The sequence below is a fragment of the Malus sylvestris genome, chromosome 15 (assembly GCF_916048215.2).
Source record: "Malus sylvestris chromosome 15, drMalSylv7.2, whole genome shotgun sequence".
Lineage (NCBI taxonomy): Eukaryota > Viridiplantae > Streptophyta > Magnoliopsida > Rosales > Rosaceae > Malus > Malus sylvestris.
The window spans coordinates 26,252,328-26,275,617 of record NC_062274.1 but is presented as its reverse complement, the minus strand read 5'-3'; the positions used below and the strand labels follow the sequence as shown (position 1 = coordinate 26,275,617).

Genomic DNA, 23,290 nt, shown 5'->3' with positions numbered 1-23,290 from the left:
GCAGACCTCTCGTTCTCTTCAGATGATCTGCAATATTTACGACATTATTTTGAGGTTTTCTCGATCGTATCCTTATATGGCCTCACGGTCGAAGAGATGGAGCAAGTTAAAAGGTTGGAAGCCTATTTGGACATACGAGATGCTTGCATCACATATCGGAAGTGGGTTGCGGATACAAGACTAAGTCCTAAGGATAGCGGAACCAGTTGCTGAAGCCGAAAATGAAACGGATACGCCAGGTACACCAGGTGCACATATTTTACATGTGGTTGAAGACAACGAAGTTGGCCTGACCAAAGATCAAGATATTCTGCCAAACTATCCAGAAGATGGAGATCGCGACCTAATGGGGCCCTCAGTCCTCGACAACATGGAAATTAGCATGGTCCATGTCCTATCTGCAGAATTCCAACCAACCATATCTCAACCAAGATTTTTAGATGGTGATGTAGTTGTTGAAGAGACCATATAAGTAGACTTCATGGCTATCGAAGAGGTCGAACCAATTAGCAAAGAGGACAAGCTCCAAATAGCCATAGTTGAGTTATTTCCCTGCTCTTCAGCCATCAACCTTCATCACCTAAAGCCTTTGTACGTAACAACTCATATTGAAGGATATTCGATATCCAAAGTTTTCGTTGACTATGGGGCAACAGTCAACATCATGCCTATTTTTATAATGAAAGCTATGCGACGCTCTAAAGATGAACTCATTCCATTTGGCGTAACCATGAGTAGCTTTGTTGGCGATAAATCTCAAACTAAAGGGGTTCTACCTTTAAAAGTAAATATCGCAGGTCAAAATCATGTGACCGCATTTTTATAGTGTATTCAAATACCCAGTACAATGCATTGTTCTATCGTGATTGGATCCACCAGACTATCTCTTCGTCACTATATCGTGTCCTTATTTTCTAGGAAGGTAAATCGGTCGTAGTTCATCCGGTCGATAACCAGTCGTTTGAAGCTAACATGATTCAAGCCCATTATTACGACGACCAGATCGGCTAAATCATTTTACAAAGCTTTAACAAATAAGTAAAGCCGACCAAAATCTCTATCCAAAAAGCCATTAAGGTTGGTGCTGAAACTATTCAACACTATTCGGCGAGACCTGGATTGGTGACTTAGCCAATTGTCTTGATGACTGAAACAACATGAAGAGACGAACGAAGGGTCGCGGTTTTATCTACAATGGAACGACTGCTAGCCTACTGGTACACCATTTCCAAGTAGTCGAATTATGGCGTGAACTTAATGGAGTTTCTCGTCGAAAAGAATAATGAACCAGAGTTATCCTTCGATAAAATTTGGGTTGCACTAGCCCAACTCGAAGATAATCGGCCTGAAGTCAAAGATCCTTTAGAATAGATAAATATTGGAACGGCCGACAAACCTCGGCCTTTATTTATTAGTTCCTTGTTGCCTCAGCCTATGAAAGGTGAACTTGTAAATTACTTGAGGAATTTAAAGATTGTTTTGCTTGGAGTTACCATGAGATGCCTGGACTTGATCGAACACTGGTTGAACATGAACTATGTATCAAGCCTGGATGTAAACTTTTTCGCCAACTTCCAAGACGATTCTCGACCGAAGTTCAGCTCGGCATAAAAGACAAACTTGTTCGACTTTTAAAAGCTGGCTTTATTTGGATAGCTCGATACGTCAAATGGTTGGCGAATATTGTCTCAGTCTTGAAGAAAAATGGTGTTTTACGCATCTACTTCGATTTTTGTAATTTATATTTCGCAACCCCTAAAGATGAATATCCAATGCTGACTTTAGATTTATTAATAAACACCACAGCAAACCACGAGATTTTATCTTTCATGGACGGCAACACCAATTACAATCAAATTTTTATCGCCAAAGAAGATATTCATAAAACTGCTTTTCAATGCTCTGGGGCACTAAGGACCTACGAATGGGTCGCCATGAAATTCGGACTTAAGAAAGCCAGTGCCACATATCAGTGTGCCATGAATACTATTTTCCATGACCTGATTGGCACAATTGTTGAAGTACACATCGACAATGTCGTAGTCAAGTCCAAACACCGTCGAACATATTTAGAGGATAAACTCAAAATGAACCTGGCCAAATGTGCTTTTGGTGTATCTACATGAATTTTTTTTGGGTTTCCTTGTGCATCATCGAGGAATCGAGGTGGATAAGAACAAGGCTCGTGCAATTATCGATGCTCCACCCCCAATGACAAAGAAATAGTTGCAATCCTTGCTGAGCAAGATCAAATTTCTTTGCTGATTTATTTCTAATTTGACTAGAAAAATGAAAGCCTTTTCCACCCTCCTAAAACTCAAAGATTCCAACCGATTCGAATGGAAAAAAGAACATCAGGATGCCTTTACACAAATTAAGGTTTCTTTTACTAGCCCTTCTGTTCTCATGCCACCTTAGCGTGGCAAGCCTCTCAAGTTGTATATCTCAACTGCCGAAGAATCCATTGGTTATCTCCTAGCATAAGATAATGACACCAGTCGGGAACATGCTATCTTTTATCTCAGCTGAAATCTCAACTCTGTTGAAATAAATTATTCGGTCGTCAAGAAACTTTGCTTGCCTCTATTCTTTGCCGTATCCAAACTCAGGCATTACATGTTCCCCTCCGTCACTCAAGTCATTGCCCAAACCGATGTTATTTGTTACATACTTACTCAGCCAATAGTCAAGGGCCGCATTGGAAAATGGACAATGGCTTTATCTGAATTTAGTTTGCAGTATGTCCTCCAAAAAGCCATCAAAGGTTAGGCCATAGCTGATTTCCTTGCCCAACACCCTTCTCCATATGGATTTGGGGGCAACGATGTAGAAATCGGCATGGTGTTAACACGCGACAATTATTGGACAATGTATTTTGACGGGTCTAGTACTGTGACCTCGGTCGATGTCAGCATTGTTATCCAATCACCTGACCATTATAGATGGTATTTTTCTCTCAAGTTAACCAAGCCGAATACAAAGCCTTTTGTAATCGGCTTTAATATTCTTCATGGCTTAAAAGAGCTCGAGTACTTGTCCTCTGTAATTCAAAGCTTGTGACTAACCAACTCAATGAGACATTTTGTTGCATAAGTTATACTCTAGTGCCCTATCACATGGTCGTCAGCTATTTAGCCGAATCATTTATAGGCATCACATTCAAGCATATCTCTTAAATTCAGAATACTGATGCTGATGAGTTGGCTCAATTCCTAGAAGGTGAGGTCGGTCGGTCACACCAGTTGATTAATGTTCATAGCCAGCCTTGGTCAATCAACAAACTCTCAAACCAGATGGCGTAATTTGAACACAAGTGATGTCTTTGCCATCATTACTCGAACGAGAGACTCTCGTAGGTATCTGCACAGTCGAAACGTTGCCAGATGATTGGAGAAGGTCGATCATACGATATCTCGATAATCTTAGTGGTAAACACGATCGCAAGACAATGGTACATACTATGAATTATGTGGTATACCAGAACGAATTGTGCCGAAAAGGCGAGGATGGTTTGTTGTTGCTATGTCTCGGCCTAGAATAGGCTATTCAAGCAATTGCTGAGGTTCATAAAGGAATATGCGGTGCCTATCAATTCGACCGACAAATGCGTTGGTTGCTTCCCGCGACACGGACTAGCCAAGTATTTTGAAGGATTACATAGAATATGCATGCAGTTGCATACAATGTCAAATCCACGAACATTCAGAGGATGGGCCATGGATGTGATTGGCAAAATCACACCGTCATCTAGATCAGCAAAACATGTGTGGATACTTGTAGCAACAGATTACTTCACCAAGTGGGTAGAAGCAAAGTCATATGCCAAGTTAACATCAAAAGAAGTTTGTGACTTTGTAGAAGAGAATATTGTAACAAGGTTCGGCATTCCATAAACAATTATCACGGATAACAGCATGATTTTCAGGGTCAATAGGTTCAAAGACTACACAGCGAATTTGAAAATTCAGCTCGAACAGTCCACGCCGTACTACCCACATGCGAATAGACAGGCTAAAGCAAGTAACAAAGTTTTGATTGGTATCCCTAAGAAAATGGTGAAGGAAATGCCTATCATATGGCATTTAAAATTAAACGAAGCATTATGGGCATATTGGACTTCACTTCGATCGGCAACAGGAACGAATTCATACACTTTAACCTATGGACACGATGCAATTTTGCTGGTCGAGTTGAGTATGAACTCATTGTGAACTATCGAACAAAGTAGTTTGTTCAGTGCTGAATATAGTTAAGCAATGAGGCAGGATTTGGAGTATCTAAAGGAGGTTCGACTCGATGCCTATAATATGTTAGTAGTGCAGAAAAAGATCGCCAAGCGAGCTTATAATCAATGAGTAAAGAAAAAGACATTCGACGAAGGTGATCTGGTTTGGCAAACAGTGTTGCCAGTTAGGATCAAGCATCCTAGATTTGGAAAATGGTCGCCGAATCAGGAAAGATTGTTTATCGTTCACAAGGTTCTCGGCAATAGGGGATTCAATCTCAAGGATCGAATTGGTTTGATACATAAGTTGCCAATCAATGGGAAATTCTTAAAAAGTATTATCCAGTTACTTGGGAGATGCAAGAACAAGAAGATATTTCTTTAAATCGGCAAAAAGTACAAGCGTATGAATATAAAAGTTAACCGACCCACAAGTCGGCACCAGGAATATAATCTATGGGGTCGAAGAAAGGAAGGCTTCAAGTGTAACTTTTAACTCTAGCCACTTTACTTCGCCCAAAGTGATCTTGGCCTGCTGAGTCCTCTTGTCAGCCTTCAGAGCTTGAATCTGCTTCACGCTGGTCGCATATTCTGCCAGCCAAGGTTTATTTGCCTTGAAGTCCCTCTCAAGCTCAAACGCAATGGTAGATCTTTGGGATTGAAGCTCAACATTTTGACGGTCGAGATCTGCCATTTTCTCTTTCTTTGCTTTGATCGCCTCTAACTCTTGTAAGATAGCTTCATAAGCAGCCGTTGTAGCTTTCAGTTCCTCGTCAGCTTGTAAAGTTTTCTCGAAAATATCAAAATATAGCCAAGTTCGTTCCAAGATAGTCATTAAGCGAATGACACTTTCATTACTCATGAGACCGTCTGCTATAAGATTATTCAGACGCTCTCCAACGGAGTCCAGGCTTTTCATTTGAAGAGCTTGCAAAGCTGAGAAAGACAAAGTTTTTTGTAGTTTGGACAGAGTATTGGACTCGGCCGGGGCAACAAAAATACCGGCTATTTCAAATGTGTTGGTGAGATAGGCGTCGAGTTTGACTTCCCATGAAGGCCAAACAAAGGAAAGGTTAGATGAGGAAAATCTAAAAGGAGAACGATGAAAGAGAAATGTTCTTACACTTGTAGAGAAGTAACTTCGGCCATATGTTCTGGGTTGTTGGCCAAACCTAAAGAGCTTAATAGCCAAGCCCAATGTTTAAGACAACTCTTCAATTCATACGACCGATGAAGGTTATCTATGTTCGATGGTCACCGAGGCGGCCACATAATATAGACAACGCCCTTTGGCACATAGAATTTTCGATTAAATGAACGACTAGGCACCTGACAGTTAACGTTTTTACTTCGATTTAACTTTATATGACAAAAGTCATTCGAAATAAAAGAAAAGACTTACAAAAGACGAGGTGACATCTTGTGTAGGGATGCCGAGATCTTAGTCATAAGGGTGAATCGGTGTTTCTACTGTCGCTTCTGGTTTGGCAAGAACTGCCGGCTCAACTGATGAACCTTCGACGGCCACCTCGAAATCGGTATGGCTGGTCGCCTCGACCAGAAGGTGTATATCACCCTGACTTAGATTGGCCATATAGGAAACAACAACCTTACCTTTATTCAGAGGCAAGGGAACTACACTTGGTTGTCCACTCGGCCAAGGGCGTCTTACCAGAAGACTCGGCTCATTATTACTGTCTTGATAACAAAGTTAGAAAATTCAGTAAAGTCAACTGAAATATATGTGATGGGTGCTAGGGCATTCTCATACCTCTTTATCCAAAATGAACGGTGGTGTAATGGTCTTTGGATTAGACAAGGGAGCTACCACAGTCGAGTCAGCAACTGCCTCGACCAGAATGGCGCCAAGCTCTAAGCCAATAACGGCTGCGTCAAGTTGAGGATCTACCGAAGGTTAAATTACAGGTTCCTCGTCCGCTGGGTTTTGTATCGATTGATCAACCACGTCGACAGGTTGTGTCATTGGTTGTATAGTGGCCATTTGATCAGCAGTTGGGGGCGGGAAATCTGGTAGTGTCCCCACAGATACCTCGGCAATAGAAGGATAAGAGACATCATGAGTGGTTGCTCTTGTGTCTTGGCTTGAAACTACAAGAATCTCACGATCCCCTTTCTTAGTCATTTTCTTCACTTGTTTTAAGGGTTGTGCGATAGCGCCAGTTGCCTTGGTCGAGGGACAAGGCCGTTTGATTGCCGTTGTTGGTGCAGCAGCAGTGCCTACTGGCCTTGGCATAGTCGAAACCACTTTGCAAGGATGGTCGACGTGGTAGTCGCCTTTATGACAGTAGCATCTGTTGGGGTTGGAGTGGTCTAAGTTATCTAGGGAGAGATGGTCGCAGTAGCAACGACTTTCTTTGGGGGAGAGGCGAGTTTTTTCTTAGCACAACCATCGCAACCACTTTAGCCCATTTTATTAAGCGACCAGCTGAAAAAATTGATTGAGTTCATTCATTGTATTCTTCTAGAGTTGAAGATTGTATTTATAAAAAATCATCAGAATCAAAGGTAGAACGACCGTTAAATCGTGTTTTTTCGCTTTTAACCGTTGAATGATTTTGTCCAATTACCTAATCTTCGAACTTTTGTTTTTAGTGATTTTTGGCATATGTGATCACGGAGTATGTACAAACATGTTTGATGGTTGGATTGTGAAAACTAGTTTCTTAGAATCCGTGTCTCAAACAATGGATTCCAAAACACTTAGAGTTTATGTTATACTTCCATTACATAGAATTGAGGATTAATTTGTAAAAATATCATCATTATCAGAGCAAAAAAGACCGTTAAATCGTGATTTTTCATTTCTAACCATCGAATGATTCCGTCTAGCCTGTTACCTAATCTCTGAACATTTTTTTTTTTGTGGTTTATCACGTATGAGATCTTGGAGTATATACAAACATGTTTGACGGTTGTATTGTGGAAACTAGTTTCGTAGAATGCGTGACTCGCCAAAACAAAGATTTCAAAATATTTAGAGTTTATTCTCTACTTCCATTAAGTAGAATGTAAGGTTTTGTTGTATCCATTAGAGTAAATATTTTGAATTGATGATCATTTGTTCATTGTATTCTTCTAGGGTTGAGGATTGTTTTGTAAAAAATCAAAATCCGAGCTAAAACGACTATTAAATTGTGATTTTTTGTTTCTAACCCTCAAATGATTTTGTTCTGTTATCTATCTTTGAACGTTTGGTTTTGGTGATTTGGCGTATGAGATTTCAAAGTATATACAAATATGTGTGATAGTTGGATTGTTGAAATTAATTTTGCAGACTGCGAAAATCTTCTCCCTCTCTCAAAAGTTTCTAAAGTCCATCCTTCTCCATCTTCCATGGCAGTAGCTGAAATTGCAGAAGGGAGTATTGGTGAAAAAATCAAAGAATAAATATGAGAAGAGGAACCTTATAGTTAAACTGTCGAGTTAAAAAGTGTCCGCATTTTCTTTGACACCTCATTGTTACACTTTGCCAGTGGATTTTTTTAGACACCATTGTGGGTCTTTGCCCAATGAAATGAAAACTCGACGGTCGACCGATGAACTGGGCTATTGGACGACGTTAATCTAGCCAACAAACCTCAGTTACGTCAGGCAATCAGACATTACACGGCATTGTTTCCTCCTTGGCACCAAAACATTGCCCGATGGATTCCACCTTGCCGTACGACTTTCTTCCGTTACGTAAAGATTCTGGGAAACCCTAAATGTTGACCAGTTTTGACTACCAACTAAATTTCGTCGAGTAAAGTTTTTTTATCTGCCGAAATTTCGTTTGCTGGGCAAAATATTGCAAGGCAACCCCTAATTTTTAGCAGTGACGCTAATGGAGTGTTTTAGAGCTTGGGGTCCCCTAGTCAGTATAAAATCTTATGACTGTCATTAATTTCAAAGAATCGCCCCCACCTCAATTGGGCATATCCATACATGAGAGTGCTCGTGATATGCTTCCAAAATAAAAAGAAACCTCAGCTAGCTAGTTGTTAATCACTCGTGATTTACTTATAGATACCATAATGCCCACCTAATTATCAAAAAGACCTATAGAACTCGTAATTTTTAGATTAAAACCCACCTACCTTTAAACATCCAATATAAACCCAAAATTCCAATATGTTGCCACATTAGAAAATAAATGACCTATTACTTCATATAATTTACAACATATGCCACAACCCTTCTATCGTTTTCTCACACACAACCCTCCAATTTTGGATTCAATCATGCCCACATAATATGGGCATTAAATTCTAATTACTCCTCTTGACGCTTTTTTAGCCACTTATAATCATATGTATTTGAAATAAAGTAATATTTTTATATTTTGTAGGTAAACCATCACATATATATATTCGTCACATTTTTATTAGGGTGTGTAACATAATTTACCTATATTTATATGTAATATATAGGTAAATTAATGTTGTAGGTAAATTAATTTGCATGTATTAGTACATATGTTAGGCACGTTTTATTGTTACCATATGTATGTCTATGTAAAGTAATTTACCTATATATATATGTAAAATATAGGTAATTAACTTTGAATAAAATAACATTTCTATATGTTGCAGATAAATTATTTTACATGTATTAATATATAAGACACATTTTATTATTATTATTATATATGTGCGTGTAAAATAATTTGCCTATATTTATATGTAAAATAATATTATTATATATGTGTGTAAAATAATTTACCTATATTTATATGTAAAATAACTTTGAGGCAAATAACATTTCTTTATGTTGTAGGTAAATTATTCTCCATATATTAGCACAACTATTAGGCATATTTATTGATTCCCCACATATTTGTTAAATTACATCATATATATTGTGATCGAATCACAATATGAATATTAATGCTTATTTCTCTTTTCAAGAATCATTAATTCACGTTTTAATCCGTATACAAATAATTGTTTAGGTCAAAAATGTAATTAAGGGTATATTAGGCATTCAAAAAATGTACAATGGTGAAGTCAAACATAGTTAATGAATTTGTTTGTGTGGAGCCTAGTCAATGGGTTTTAATCAAGTAAAAAAATTATGTCGGGTTTTATGTAACGAAAATTGAATTTCAAGGGCTAAAGTCATATTTTCAGTTATCAAAATAACCTAATTATGCACTAAATTCTATGCAAATAAATCCCACATATTATCATAAAATAAACAATTGCACACACATGAAACACCAAATGCATTTTTACAAAATTTGACAGGAACATGAGAGACAGAGAGCTACTACACTTTTGCAACGTCTTTTTTACTCAACGTTAAGAAAGATGATCGGTCCCAAAGCAAAGCAAAGACAAGACAAACAAACATATCTATATATATCAGTGATGATTACATATCACCCATTGAAATACCCACAGATTACTTCGACTTATTGCAGACACAAGAACGACTTCAATTGAAAACAAAAGTAAACCAAATAAGGGACACTTTTAAAAGCTATAGCTAGCTATAGGATCATGCTTAACAAAGGAAAATAAAAGCTATAGCCACCACAACATTTTTTTTTTTCATCTATTTGTACTCATGCAACGTTCAGCTTAACATCGTTGCTCTGGGGTCCACTGCGGTGCACTTGGGCTAAAGTGCACCGAAACAACCCTAGAGTCAAGAAGTTCCATGATGGGGGAGAAATTCACACACCTTGGTGCCTTGTACTGATTGATAGACGCACCTCTAGAGATTGCATAGTCCATAAGCTCCTCAAATGTGCCATTTTTCACCACCCTTATCTCGAGTGGTCCAATTGAGTTGTCAGCCACCCTGCCTTGTCTGTACACCGAGTTCAACGACTCTTCCATGGCTAAACAACACTTGTCCAGAACCTCGTGATTCGGGGAATTATTCGCCGGGTCCTTCACCAACAATTCCCAGTAAATCACATAATGCCCCGGAATTGCCTTTGTGTCCGCATAGCTTGTGTACTCAACTACGGTGGTGTTGAACTCTCGCAACAATACCGAGGCATTGTCAATGGCCTTCTGCAGCTCAGCCTCATCCGTCTTGTCAGAGTCGATGCTCAACAAGACGTTCTTTCTCCTCACAAACCTAAACTGCGGCGCGGCGTTGTGGTAACCGGTGACCTCGAGAACATCTCCCACCCGGTAACGACACAGTCCGGCGTAGGTTGTTATGACGAGCTCGTACTCCTTCCCAACTTCGAGATCAGCAAGGTCGACAAGGCGGGGAGGGGAGTGTCTGGACAGCGGAGGAGCGGAAGGGTCGTGCGGGATGAACTCGAAGTACGCCATGTTCGGCATAATTGTGTAAGATACCTCGGACGGCTTGCACATTGGCTTGAGGTTGAGTCCGAAGTAACATTCGGACGATGCGTACATGGTACACGCCATCGGCAAGCCATTACTGTAGTATTCAAGCAGAGGAATGTACTGTGCCATTGCACCGGTGACAATCACGTCGAGGTACTTTGTGTTAGGCCAAACCCTTGTGATTATGCCTTCCCAGTTCTCCCCACAACACTCCTTTGTGATGAAATCTGCTAGCTCGAGGTCCGGTTTCAATATACCGGACATTGTTTCGCGGAGAGAAGGGTCTGTGATTTTAGGGTTTAGGGTTCCGTTGCAAATGTCAATTGCTAGTTGTTGCCAGTTGAGCTGGAGGAACCGAATCGCTCTTAGTAGGCCGGAGGCAAACACGGCGCCTACTCGGAGGACTTGTTGGCGCATGACGAGGCCGCAGACCATTTGGGTGTACATACTTTGGAATGAGTCGGGGCAGAGAATGGCCTCGTTCGGGCTGGTTAAGACATTGTAAGGGTCAATTGGCCTGGTCTTGAAGTGCTCACTCTTGTAGTAGCTTGTCAGCACCGGACGTGCTACGAGTCCTCCAGGCGTCTTGGTCTCAGCCTTGATGAACAAGAAGTAAAGCCCCTTTCCCTTGTCAAGGTCCGGCACGTAACTGTCACATAAAATTCGATATCATCATAAATTAGTACACTCTAATTTAATGAACAAAAAATAAATACAATTTGCTTTAGTGAAAAATAAAAGCGGTCCCATTTATGATTCTTAATTAGAGTGACACAAAGCAGAGATCTAAGGTTAGATTTTCTTTTATAATCAACATAAATAAATAAAAATAGTGAAGGGAGAAGGGAAAATTACAGGTTCATCACTGGCTGAAGCAAGCTGTATAGTAGTGTACGACGGTCCAACTCTTCATGGATTGTAGGCATCAATTTTCGTTCACCAGCTGAAGTCCCAGAACTGCATGCAAATTTACAAATATTAATTAATTTTTCGTACTTTAAATATCCCAATAAATTTTAAGCAAATTTTTTAATACATACCTAGTGAGAAACTCAGAGATGGGGTGAGAGCTCAAGATGGGAGAGCGGTCACCATTAGCAATACGTTGGATCTCCGGCTGAAGATCCTCGTACGTAACAACCGGGACTTTGGACTTGAACGATTTCCGGTCGGTCGCACCATCGAGGCCGAATCGTTTGAGGTACTCGGTCTCAGCGTTACGACTCAGAATCTCGCTCAGAACCCTCTCCTGCACCAAGTCCGTGTTCTTGGTCGTCTCCTCTATGAACTGAAGCGCCTTGGCGTCCTTCTCGGTGGCCGGTGGGCCCAGGGGGGAGGATATCACTGAATCGACGGCCATGATTGACTTGATCTGGGACTGTTACTGAAAAGCTTGATTAATGAAATGAGAGAGGTTGCTGTGGTGTTGGGAGCTGATGGAGGAGGTGGGTTTATATAGGGAGCTCGTGTTTGGTTCATTTCTTTGTGCCACGTAAGATTCCACGTCATCGTATCCACGTGGACAACCAGACCAATTGTTTGTTGGACGGACGCTGACGGATCCTAGTTGGTCAGACCGGACATAGGAAATACTTTCGTCTCAGAGGGTGTTGAGTCTAGAGGGGACATGTGGGCCCAGTACACGTCGAATAGCTACATGGATCCCGACAGGTAGGGCCCATGAACTTACCAGATCAGCAAAGAGTTTTGTCCGAGCCTACCAGTCAGCCGAATCACGCGGCCTTTTTTTTCGAGTGAGGTTGTTTGCTTCTATGAAGACTATAGCTGCCGGCAACGATGGACTCTGTGAGAGAGGAAGCAGACGGCCCGAGCTATGCAAATTGTTGTTGGAGAATAGGGGGAGAGAGAGAAACCTAAAGCTAAAGGCTTTGAGTAATCAGACAAATAGATTTATCATTGATTTTTTTAATTATATTATAATAAAGAATTGTTGTTGGCATCTTGAGATCATCATACATATTAAATTTGTAAAAACACAAGAGTGAGTTTATATAAGATATGTAAGATGATTTTTTAGTGTAAATATAATTTGTTTGAAAGTATTTTTAAAATAATTAAAAGTGAATTCAGATCACCAAATAGGAAATAGAAAGTTAAAAGATTTTCTTGGGAAAAAAAGTACTTGAATACTTTCTAAAAGAAATAGATGCTATATGTCGTTTTTAAGAAAAAATTTAAGTGCTTTTTGAAATTGTTTTTTTTAAATGTCATGTGTTTCTAATAAAAACGACTTTGAGCTGAGTTAACTTTTGAAGAAGCATTTTCAAACCACTCTTAATATTTTAAATGTTTGGTTAAGATAATGATGGGTGGGGAAGAAAAATGTACCCTAGGGGGCAGCAAGCAATCACGTGAACAAGACCTTAATGATTTTTAATTTTTTTATTTGGTTAGGAGTGTTTTGATTTCTACTTGTTGTATAACTTGTATGAATGTCTAGCTAGCTAATCAAGCGTTGTGGTAAGATTTTAATATGGTTAATTAGGGATAGGTGACAACTCTTGTTCATTTTTGTACGTCATGAAAGTTGCAATACAAAAACATTGTTTTCTTCGCTATTTTTTCGGAATGATTAGGTTAAATCTTTTGAATAATTAATCACATATTAGCATATGTTGACATTTAGATTAGATTAATCAGTATTTTTTAATTGTAAATAAAAATGACATCTATGGAATCCTATGGAATATCTTTTATTTTTAAGGGTTAAAATGGTTGCCACCATGACATGAAGTACATGCATGCTTGTATGCTAAATCATCTCTAATTCAACTCTCCTTTTAATAGGGTTAATGCTTGAGATGCTTTAAAATTTACGTTCGAATGTTAATCAATATTACGGTCTACTTTTTTCTCACTACTTTTAATAGTTGAAACCAGATTGTCAATATGAGCTATTGCCAAAGTGGATTATATTTGAATATTTTGTATTTCAAATTTCACAATATATATAACACGCTAGATTGTCGAACTTACGTAAGAGAACTTGGCTGGATTAATATAATGTATTGTAACTCGATTTATACATTAGCTATGTAATAAGTCATCAATTTATATATTCATAATTCAATCATCAACTTTCATGTTATTTAGTTTGCAATATTTTGTCTACAAATTTAGTCTCCCTAGCATTACCCATTTATATAGGGTAGTTGAAGAAAGTTGAGGTTCCACTATAAAACCAATTGGTAATATGGAGATTAGCCCAACTACTTATAAGCACATGTAAGATCTCTCCTCTCATCAATGTATTCATTCTCAACAACCCCTCTTATGTGTGGCAAATTTTCAAGCCTAACACGTGAACAACACAATTCAGGTGACGTGGAGCACGTGTGGCTGTGGGGCTTCACACACTACTCCAAAAAACACTTTGCGCGACGAAATAAGTTTGTTGCGCAAAGTACCATTTGGTCGCACAAAACCTTGGCGATGAAATTTTGGTCGCGCATGGTTTATCACGCAAAGCTTGTGAAGATAGGGTTTGTGTGACGAAAATTAATCTTCGTTGCGCAAAGCTACTTTGCGCGACGAAATATTTCGTCACGCAAAGTTTTTGTTTTTTAATTTTTTTTTTATTAATTTAATAGCTTTGCAAGACGAAATATTTCGTCGTGCAAAGATTTTTAATTTTTAATTTTTTAAATAAATTAAACTAATTTAATATTTTGTGTGATGAAATATTTTGTGCGACGAAATATTTTGTCGCGCAAAGTTTTTGACTTTTTGTTTTATTATTTCTGTTATATTAATTGTTTGTGTGACGAACTATTTGGTAGCTCAAGATTTTTCAAATTTTTACCTTTTTAATATAATTTAATTGTATGATTTTACTTTTTAATTACTTTAATTTAAATTGACATATGAAAAATAAAATTACATATGAAAAATAGTGATCAAATTATCCAATATGCATAATATATTCAAATTGTACACATAAATTAACAAAGCACAATAATAAAATCCTAATACAAGTCTATTGTGGTGGTAGTGGCGGGGGATATGGTTCGATAGCGTCCTAATCCTCAACTTTAGCCGTCAAAGTCTCGACGATTCCCTACAAAAAAAAAAAAAGCAAACATGGTCAAATAACATAAAATAATACCAAAAAATTGGCATAATCTCCCCTAAAATTGGTATACCCCAAATCCGACCCCAAACTCCACCCCTCACCCTATGCTCGACCCCAAACTCCCCACCAAACTCAAAATTAACTCCAAAAACACATTAATGAAAGAAAAAAATTAAAATTTGGGGAGAATATACCTTTTGGCAAGATTGAGAGTGAGTGAGAATGAGAGGGATGAGTGAGTGTGAGAGAATTAGAAGAGATAGTGAGAGAGAGATGAGAGAGTGAGTGACAGTGAGAGATAGTGAAGAAAGAGAGAAGAGAGATTAAGTGAGAGGAGTGAGTGTGAGAGAGAGGGTCGGATTTGGGGAGAGGGAAAGAGAGATGAGAGGTAAGAGAATAGAGAAAGACATTGAGAAAATTGTGGATGAGTTATTTTGGTTTTAAAAACCGTATCACTTTGCGCAACGAAATATTGGTTGCGCAAAATCTTAAAAAAAAATTCCGCGTCCCATTTTTGGTGCCCGGCCAAATTCTTAGAGTTTTGCACGATGAAGTGTTGGTCGTGCAAAGTTTTAAGCAATGAACAATTGGTCGTGCAAAGTTTTGCTAGACGAATGATTGGTCGCGCAAAGTCATAAAAAAAAATTAATTTCCCGCATCCCATTTTTGGCTCCCGCCCAAATTTAAGGATTTTGTGCGACGAAGGTTTGTCAAGCAAAATATATAAAAGTAATTTCATTTTACAATTTAAAATATAAATAAATTAAAATAAATAAGGTTTATGTGACCAAATGTGTATTTGTCGCGCAAAGAAAATAATAAAGAAATAATTTAGTTTAACAATATACAATATAAAAAAAATAGGTAAATAAGGTTTAGGCGACGAAATATTGATATTTGTCACACAAAGTTTTAAAAAAATAATTAAAAATTTATGAGAATAACTATACTTTAAATTTTATAATATAAAATTAAATAAAAAACAAAAATAAATTGGTATAGGCGACGAAATATTTGGATTACATCGCACAAAGATTTAAAAAAAAAAATTATTTTATTTATTTTTGTGAAGACTTTGCGCGACAATAAAGTTTCGTCGCGCAAAGTGACTTTGCGTGACGTGTGTTTCGTCGCGTAAAATTTCATCGCACAAGACTTTGCACGACGAAGTTTAAAATTTCGTCACGCAAAGTGATTTTGCGCTACGATGTGTGTTTTGTTGTGCAAAACAAGGAATTTTTTTTTTACTAGTGATACATGAGACAAATTGGCTCTTATACCATTAAGAAAGTTGAGGTTCTACCATAAAACCACTTAGCAATATAGGGAGTAGTCAAACTTTTATAAGCACATGTAAGGTCATTCCTTTCATCAATATGGGATTCATTCTCAATAATGGTGTTATCCACACACCTCTTTTTACGTTCTATGCATCCTACCAATTTTTGGCCCTCAGATCGAATAAATTGAAAAAAATCAAATGGCAGAAGTTAACAGAAAATGTGTAGAAGGTAAAAATATGTTTGTGAATAGCACCACCCTTCAAATATAAAAGAGGAAACCACATCCGCTAACGAAGAGGCCTTTTGGTAACAAAATGATTCCCAATTGACGACGGCTGACTAAACTAGTTTAATCTATTGGCATGCATCATGCAGGAGTGTTGTACGTGTAGGCATGTGTGAGATACATCGTCGGACATTTCAGCAGGCTACACACTTTAAAGAGTTACGTGTAGGCTATCCCACAGCAACGTTGCAATGAGAGAATTAAGCAAATATTTGTTAAATAAAGAGTAAATTGTAGCAATGGTCCCTGAACTTTAATCAAATTGGAGCAATGGTCCCTCAACTAAAAATGCATTACCATTGGTCCCTCAACTTATCAAAATGTGTAGCTATAGTCATTTTCATCAATTTCTTCAAAATTTTGTCAAAATATGTTATGTTGGAATAATCATTTATATAATTAGGGTCCCTCACCTCATCAAAGTGTGTAATTATGATCATTTTCGTCAACTACGTAAAAATTTTGTCAAAACGAGTTATGTTGGAAGGACCATTGCTACAATTGGGTTAAAGTTAAAGGACTATTTCTCCAATTGAATTAAAGTTAAGGGACCAAATGTAATGGATTTTTAGTTGAGGGACCATAACTGCACGTTTTGATGAGTTGAAGGACCAATGGTAATGGATTTTTAGTTGAGGGACCATTGCTCCAATTTGATTAAAGTTCAGGGACCATAGCTACAATTTACTCTTAAATAAATACTGGAAAAATCTTTTGTACATGATATTCTATATGGAATTGGCTTGGAAGGTCATGTCGCTGTCCGTGGAAACCATATATATATGCTTACACTGAAACAGCCAATAAGAACAGAAGAAGATAAAAGTGACACACAATTATGTCGAAGATGGTCCTATCTGAGGCAAGAGGAAAAGACAACTTCAATTTGTTTATTTGTAGGTTAAAAGAAATATTTATGCTCTGAGACGTATATTAGGTATTCAGTGATTGCGAAGGTATCAATATCCATGTCAACAACAAGAAAAAAGGTACTGATATTCATTGTAGAGTGGTTTGATAGTCCGATTGAAAGACGTAAGTTTGGCAGTAAAATTCAAGCAAATTTGAATAAGGCCTCAATGTTAGATTTGGGTCATGATCAACCATTTGAAGAGAATGCTATCGACATACAAACATTTTTTGCCAAATCCTAATGTTTCTATGTTTAGAGGATATTTTTAATACTTTTGTTGTTATCGTATTTAGTATTATGAAACTAATTATTTGTTTTTTTAACAAACGATATTATTTATGTCAAGGGAGAGGGGGAGGGGTGGGCTTAGCCACACAATGGGTTAGCAATAATGTGGTTCAAATTCGCCTTTAGTAAGAATCGAACCTAAGATTTTTCACTTTTACTACTAGACCGTACATACTAAGTGGCAGTATTATGAAACTAATTAAACCCTAGCAAGCTTAGGGCTCTGGTAGCCTATATCACACACTCGTTTTGTTCTCCTACAACATACATGAGTAAATAAATAGGGATGTGTAAGAGGAGAAAAATTATGTGCGGTTATCATTTTCCTATGAATACATCCTTTCATGGTGTCGTATATAAGTGACTTTGAAGTTTTCTCTCTAGTTGATTTCAAATTTTTATGCTTTTAAGGTCACTCTTTGATTTTCTTCTCCTTACCACGTTGTGGTGGCTGGTAAATAACAGTTCTGCATGCAATGCAATAATCCACATAGAGGAACATGGAAATTGAGCATTGGATATATATCAAAAGATTTTGAATGCTCCGGGTGTTTTAATCATTATATCTTAATTTTGTATGTTTAAACAAAAATCTAGCAGTTAAAATATCTGAAATGCTAAATAACTTTGGAACACTCAAAATTAAAAAATTAAAAATTAAAAAAAACGAGAAAGGGAAAATTAAAAAAAGAGCCCAGATTCCAAATCACCCTAAATGTATAGATTGCGTGTAGAGCACCATCCTCCAGCTCAACACCATTGAGATTATGACTATAGCTCTTGTGAACTTTAAAGCATCATCATGGTCTACTGAAAAAGATAATATAGCATATGATGATGCACATTAACTCCTTTAAATGGTAACTCACGATGACTAATTACTAGTGGCCCTGAACAGCCATAACAAATATATTCAACTTCTGTACGTAAACCAATATATATTTGTTAATTTAATTATTTTTTATCTCAATTTTTATTTATGGTGTTTCTTCTCGACTGAGTTAAGGTATTAATATATGATAACTCTTACCGTTAAAAGGATTAAAAACTCAGTCCATTTTAAACCAAGTTATGAAAGTTCAGGGAAAAATATATAAACTGGCTTTTCAAGTAGTAAAGTGTGACTTCTTAAGCCATGGAAAAGTAGTTGACATGGTCGTAGGGATTAGGGAAGCTAATCTCCCTTATCAATTTGTAAACAAATTAAATTTGCATATTTTATATAAATACAGATTAACGGTTTTATTGTTTATTTTATCAATTAATTAACAAGACCTGAGAAAGAGAAAATAGAAAGAAAAAAAATTACATGTGAGAATGAGTTTAAAATTGTTAATATGGTGGGTGACCGCCTTTCTAATCTGGCATTTGAACTGGGGTTTATAAATTAAAGCAGTTGAAACATTACCATATAGAGAAAATCAACAAATGGAGAGATGCTAGTTGAGTTCTTAGAAAAATTAAGAACATTCTAATAGAACAATTTGTTGAGCACAAAAGTATAGGAAGAACCTGCAAATGATGTCTCGTCAATAATTGTACTTGTAGCTAATTAATCCTCGTTTGCTCCACATACCTTCCCCACAAAAAGATAAAAGCCTTTAATTAAAGATGTTGAGTTTATTGTGGTAATGTAGTGCTTTACTCATTGGATATCCTTTAGAAAATTTTCTTTTGGTAACTTTCTATGTCTCACATGTTGAAATTTGATGTAGCATATTATCTACATGTTTGTTCATTTTTGGAGTAGATATGTAGCTGTGGTTTCTGCAAGTTGCATAAATCCAGCTCAGAAAGGAGATGAAGTACACACTTGTTGCAAGTGACATTGCTCCAATTACTCATTGTAAAAGTATATGCTGAAATCATCTTTCAACAAAACGTTGACCGCTGTGATCGACTTCTCTTTTTGGTTGTTGCACAATATGCCGCGATTCAAATATTTTGCACAAATTTTAGATTAGAACGAGTTCTTAGCGAGGGATAAATATTTTTGTACAAGTTGATTTTGTGTGTTTAAATAGCATTATATTTTTAATATAAAACGATTTTATAAGTCATTAATTTGTATTGTTATATGCCAGGCTAGAATATTACATTATTTCTTGCCTCTTGGACGCTATTCCTTGCAGGCCGGTTTATGTTGATAAAAAAAGTCACATTTTTGTTATGTTTGTCTCAGTAGCAAAATCAGTAGTTAAAAATATATATATAACTCAAAAAGTATATCAATATGTATCTAGAGAGAGTGGATCCTATCTATATAACACATGATGTCTCCGTTTGTTGTTGTATTCTATGAAATTATTTTTTATGAGTAATTCTTCTGATATTATTTTATTCATTCTAATTTTTTTTTTTTTTTTTTTTTTTTTTGTGTTTGAAAATGAACGATTGCTTTATTCGATTGAAATCAATTACATAGTAGAATTTATTATTCATTACAATATTTGAGAAAACAATTTTTTAGATTATTAAAGAAAGCAAGATACTGTAACAGCTAACCAGGGCAAGGAGTCAAGGACTTGGAGTCTTGGACATGCAAAGAGGCAAGCATGTTTGACTAAGGACTCGGTCACATTCTCATTCCAAACCAATCTTTTGCTCTCATAAGAAAACTACATACGTTGTAAATATTCAATGAATTATATCTTCTATATGCATAAAAATCGATTAAAGTCCATTTGGCCTAACTCTTTTCCCGAAATTTTACAACATAAAAACTGATCAACCCTTAATTTCCAAATGATTGACTTTTACCATTTCATTACCTGCAAGTAACATTAAAACATGGTCAAGATGGTTGGCTGAAATAAGGATCAGTGTTTTATATTCATGCATTATGTTATATGTATTATATACAATGATTTATTTATTACTTATTTTTTGTGGTTGGGACGGGATTGCATAGGAGAATATGAAATGATAAGGGGAAAGCATAAATTTGGTGAAGACAAATACAGTGCACTATACATGGATTGATTAATATAGCTAATAGCCAAGCGAAAGCGCAGAAGAAAATCGTGCGAAACGCACGTTTGGCTTGGTGCTCTGCATTTTCTTTTTTGGGTCAATATTTAGGGATAGTCATGCTTACCTTTTGATGCTGTCCATGCAATACTCGTCAAACAATGGCATTTTTCAGTGAAAACTCAACAAAAAAGAAAGCATGCTAATTACCTTGTGGGCTACCAAATGGCATAACTCCATTTTGAGGTGGAGGTCTTGATCATTTTGAACCTTACAAAAGGAAGGAATCTATTTTGTTTTAAAACATATTAGGCTAGACATTGTAAGACTTGACTCACTCTCCTACCCCTTAGTATAGATATATGGTTTATTCAAAAAAGAAAAAAAAACATACATTTTAGTTTTTTTTTTTTTTTTTTAAGGTGAAACGGCATTGAATTTTTTTGTATAGGCAAATTGGCTAAAATGATCATTTTTTAGTATGTGATCGATATAATTGCTATGTCATCAATATTTAATCATTATCTTGACAATATTAATCGATATGTCGTTACTATTTGATTTGATTTTTTGAACAAACAATAATATCTACACTAAAGGAGGAGTAGGGTTAAGTTTTACAATAGGCTTGCCATAATAATGTGTTTCAACTTCACCTTTGGCGAGAATCAAACCTAAGACCTCACCTACAAGTGAAGAGGAATACCACTAAACCGTAGTATTAAGTGGCCGTTAATATTTGATTTTGATTAGCAATTGTCACGTTATTTAGCCAATTTTGCTACGGAGATGAGATAACAAAAGAGAACCTAACAACTAGGAAAAAAAAAAGTGCCCGAATTTCATTTTCTTCTATGAGAATTTCGGGAAATTTACATTTCAGTAACCTTTCTTTCTTTTAGAACTGTAGATGATAATTTTCAGTATGGATATTTACTTTCTCAATCCTCACTCACCCCTTTAAGTTATCACTTTCAATTCGTAGCTTTTCCTGCAAATATTGACTACATTGTAGAGAGCTTGTTCTTCTGCACAAAGAATACAAACAGCAAACATCTCAGCTCTTGCTTTCAAGAGACATCATTCCCATGCATTGTTTATGTCTGACATGTGCACGATAATATTCCCACTCCCATTTTATCAGTTTGGTACTTACTCTTTCCCATGACCTATTTTATATCTCTTCTCTATCATATCATAGTAGAAATTCATAATCTTATCTGCCAAATTTCGTCAGACTAGAATGGGCTCGTAACATTATCTCTCACAACACATCATTTTCGTATGTTTCCTTGTTCAGTAAAAAATAAACTTATCATATATGTGTTATCTGTGTTTGTATTAGTTTTTATATTATTTGAACTTTATAAAATTATAAGTCTCTGTATTGTTACAGTGTGATATGATGTGTGTTTTTTTGTCTTTCCAGTGATATGATATGTTTCTTGATTTTATTCACTACTCTTTACCACATATACTTTTTGAAAAGTGAAAGGCAGGTTCCATTGACATATCTATGGTCACAGTACTGCATTGGTCATTCAATCTAATTTCATCTTTCACAAACTTCCATTAATTTCCTGGTAGAAAAGTCACGCCAACTATATATCATCGACATCCTGAAGTCCTCAAACCTCTGTGCGTTGCAAATATCAAGATTCAGAATGAACTTGTATTGCAGTAATGGTGTTTGAGTAAAAAGCAGGAAGAAAGAACACAGATAGAAAGAGAGATCGATTCAAGATTGTAGAGAGGGAAAGTTTTCTTATTGATCAAGACAAATCTTACAAACATATGATGTAGTCTATATTCTCAAAGGATAAGATACTTATCTCTAAGATTCTAAGATGATTCTATCCTTAACAAACTTTCTTATCTATTGACAAGTGTCATTTGTTGGACCTTCAATTTCATCACTCTTACATCCCCTCTCAAGCTCATGTTTGGTGGAACTAAGCATGAGATTATCACAATGTGGTGAAAAAGAGGTTCAAGAAGTTCTTTACTCAAAATGTCAGCTTGATCCACAAAAAATACATGTTGAACATGAAGATCACCTCTTATAACTCTCTCACGAACAAAGGGGTAATCTATTTCAATGTGCTTAGACTGGAAATGGAACATAGGATTGGTAGACAAGGCTATAGCTGAGATATTGTCACAATATATAATAGGAGTTAATGAAATTAGAACATGTAAATCACAAAATAATCATCTGGTCCAAGCAAGTTCTACTGCTGTGATTTCAAGAGCTCTATACTCAACTTTTGTCGAAGACCTGGAAACAATATTTTACTTTTTCTAAGCCCAAGAAATTGAACTAGAGCCAAGAAAAACAACAAAACATGAAGTGGATCTTCTCTCATTAGGATCCCCTATATTTTATAGTTTTAAATTTCATAATGTCTATTATGAAGTGTTTTTACATCATGCCATGCTTTTACTTACAAAAATAATTAGTGATGATGTTTAGATTCATGAAATTACGATAGAATGATCATGCATATTTTATCTGCTCATCATGCATGCTTACACTGGTGTCTACAGTATTCTTCTAGGTCAGGATTAGCTTCACATGTATGTTCACATCGCACTGTTGTACGCTTGCTTTGCATCCATTATAGGCGTGAGCCTATACTAGCTATTTTTGCATCTAGAACTCATATGTGACATGCCTAGAGCCAGCTTCACGCTTATGCAGTACTCAACCGTAGATTATTACACAGTCTGTTCACATAGCTACTTTCTGCATAGAATCGTGTGTCTCCATAATTTTGATGAGCATATTATGCTATTGAGATACTTGTGTTTTACCCATATCCTTAGCACATATGCTTTTATACCATTCGCGTTGACTTTTCATACTTTTATGTAGTATGATTGTGAAAACTATATAGGTTTTACAGAGAGAGGTTACTATG

The 23,290-nt window shown here is 36.6% G+C and overlaps 1 protein-coding gene across 1 annotated transcript; it reads right to left on the bottom strand.

Annotated features, from left to right (window-relative positions):
* Positions 1-9,499: 9,499 nt before the first annotated feature.
* Positions 9,500-11,956, bottom strand: LOC126601533 (probable indole-3-acetic acid-amido synthetase GH3.1). The gene is made up of 3 exons (XM_050268254.1): positions 11,577-11,956; positions 11,392-11,493; positions 9,500-11,185 (listed from the first exon to the last, which is right to left on the bottom strand). The coding sequence occupies exons 1-3, from the start codon at positions 11,894-11,896 to the stop codon at positions 9,808-9,810; spliced, it is 1,800 nt and encodes a 599-aa protein (XP_050124211.1). The 5' UTR covers positions 11,897-11,956; the 3' UTR covers positions 9,500-9,807.
* Positions 11,957-23,290: the final 11,334 nt, after the last annotated feature.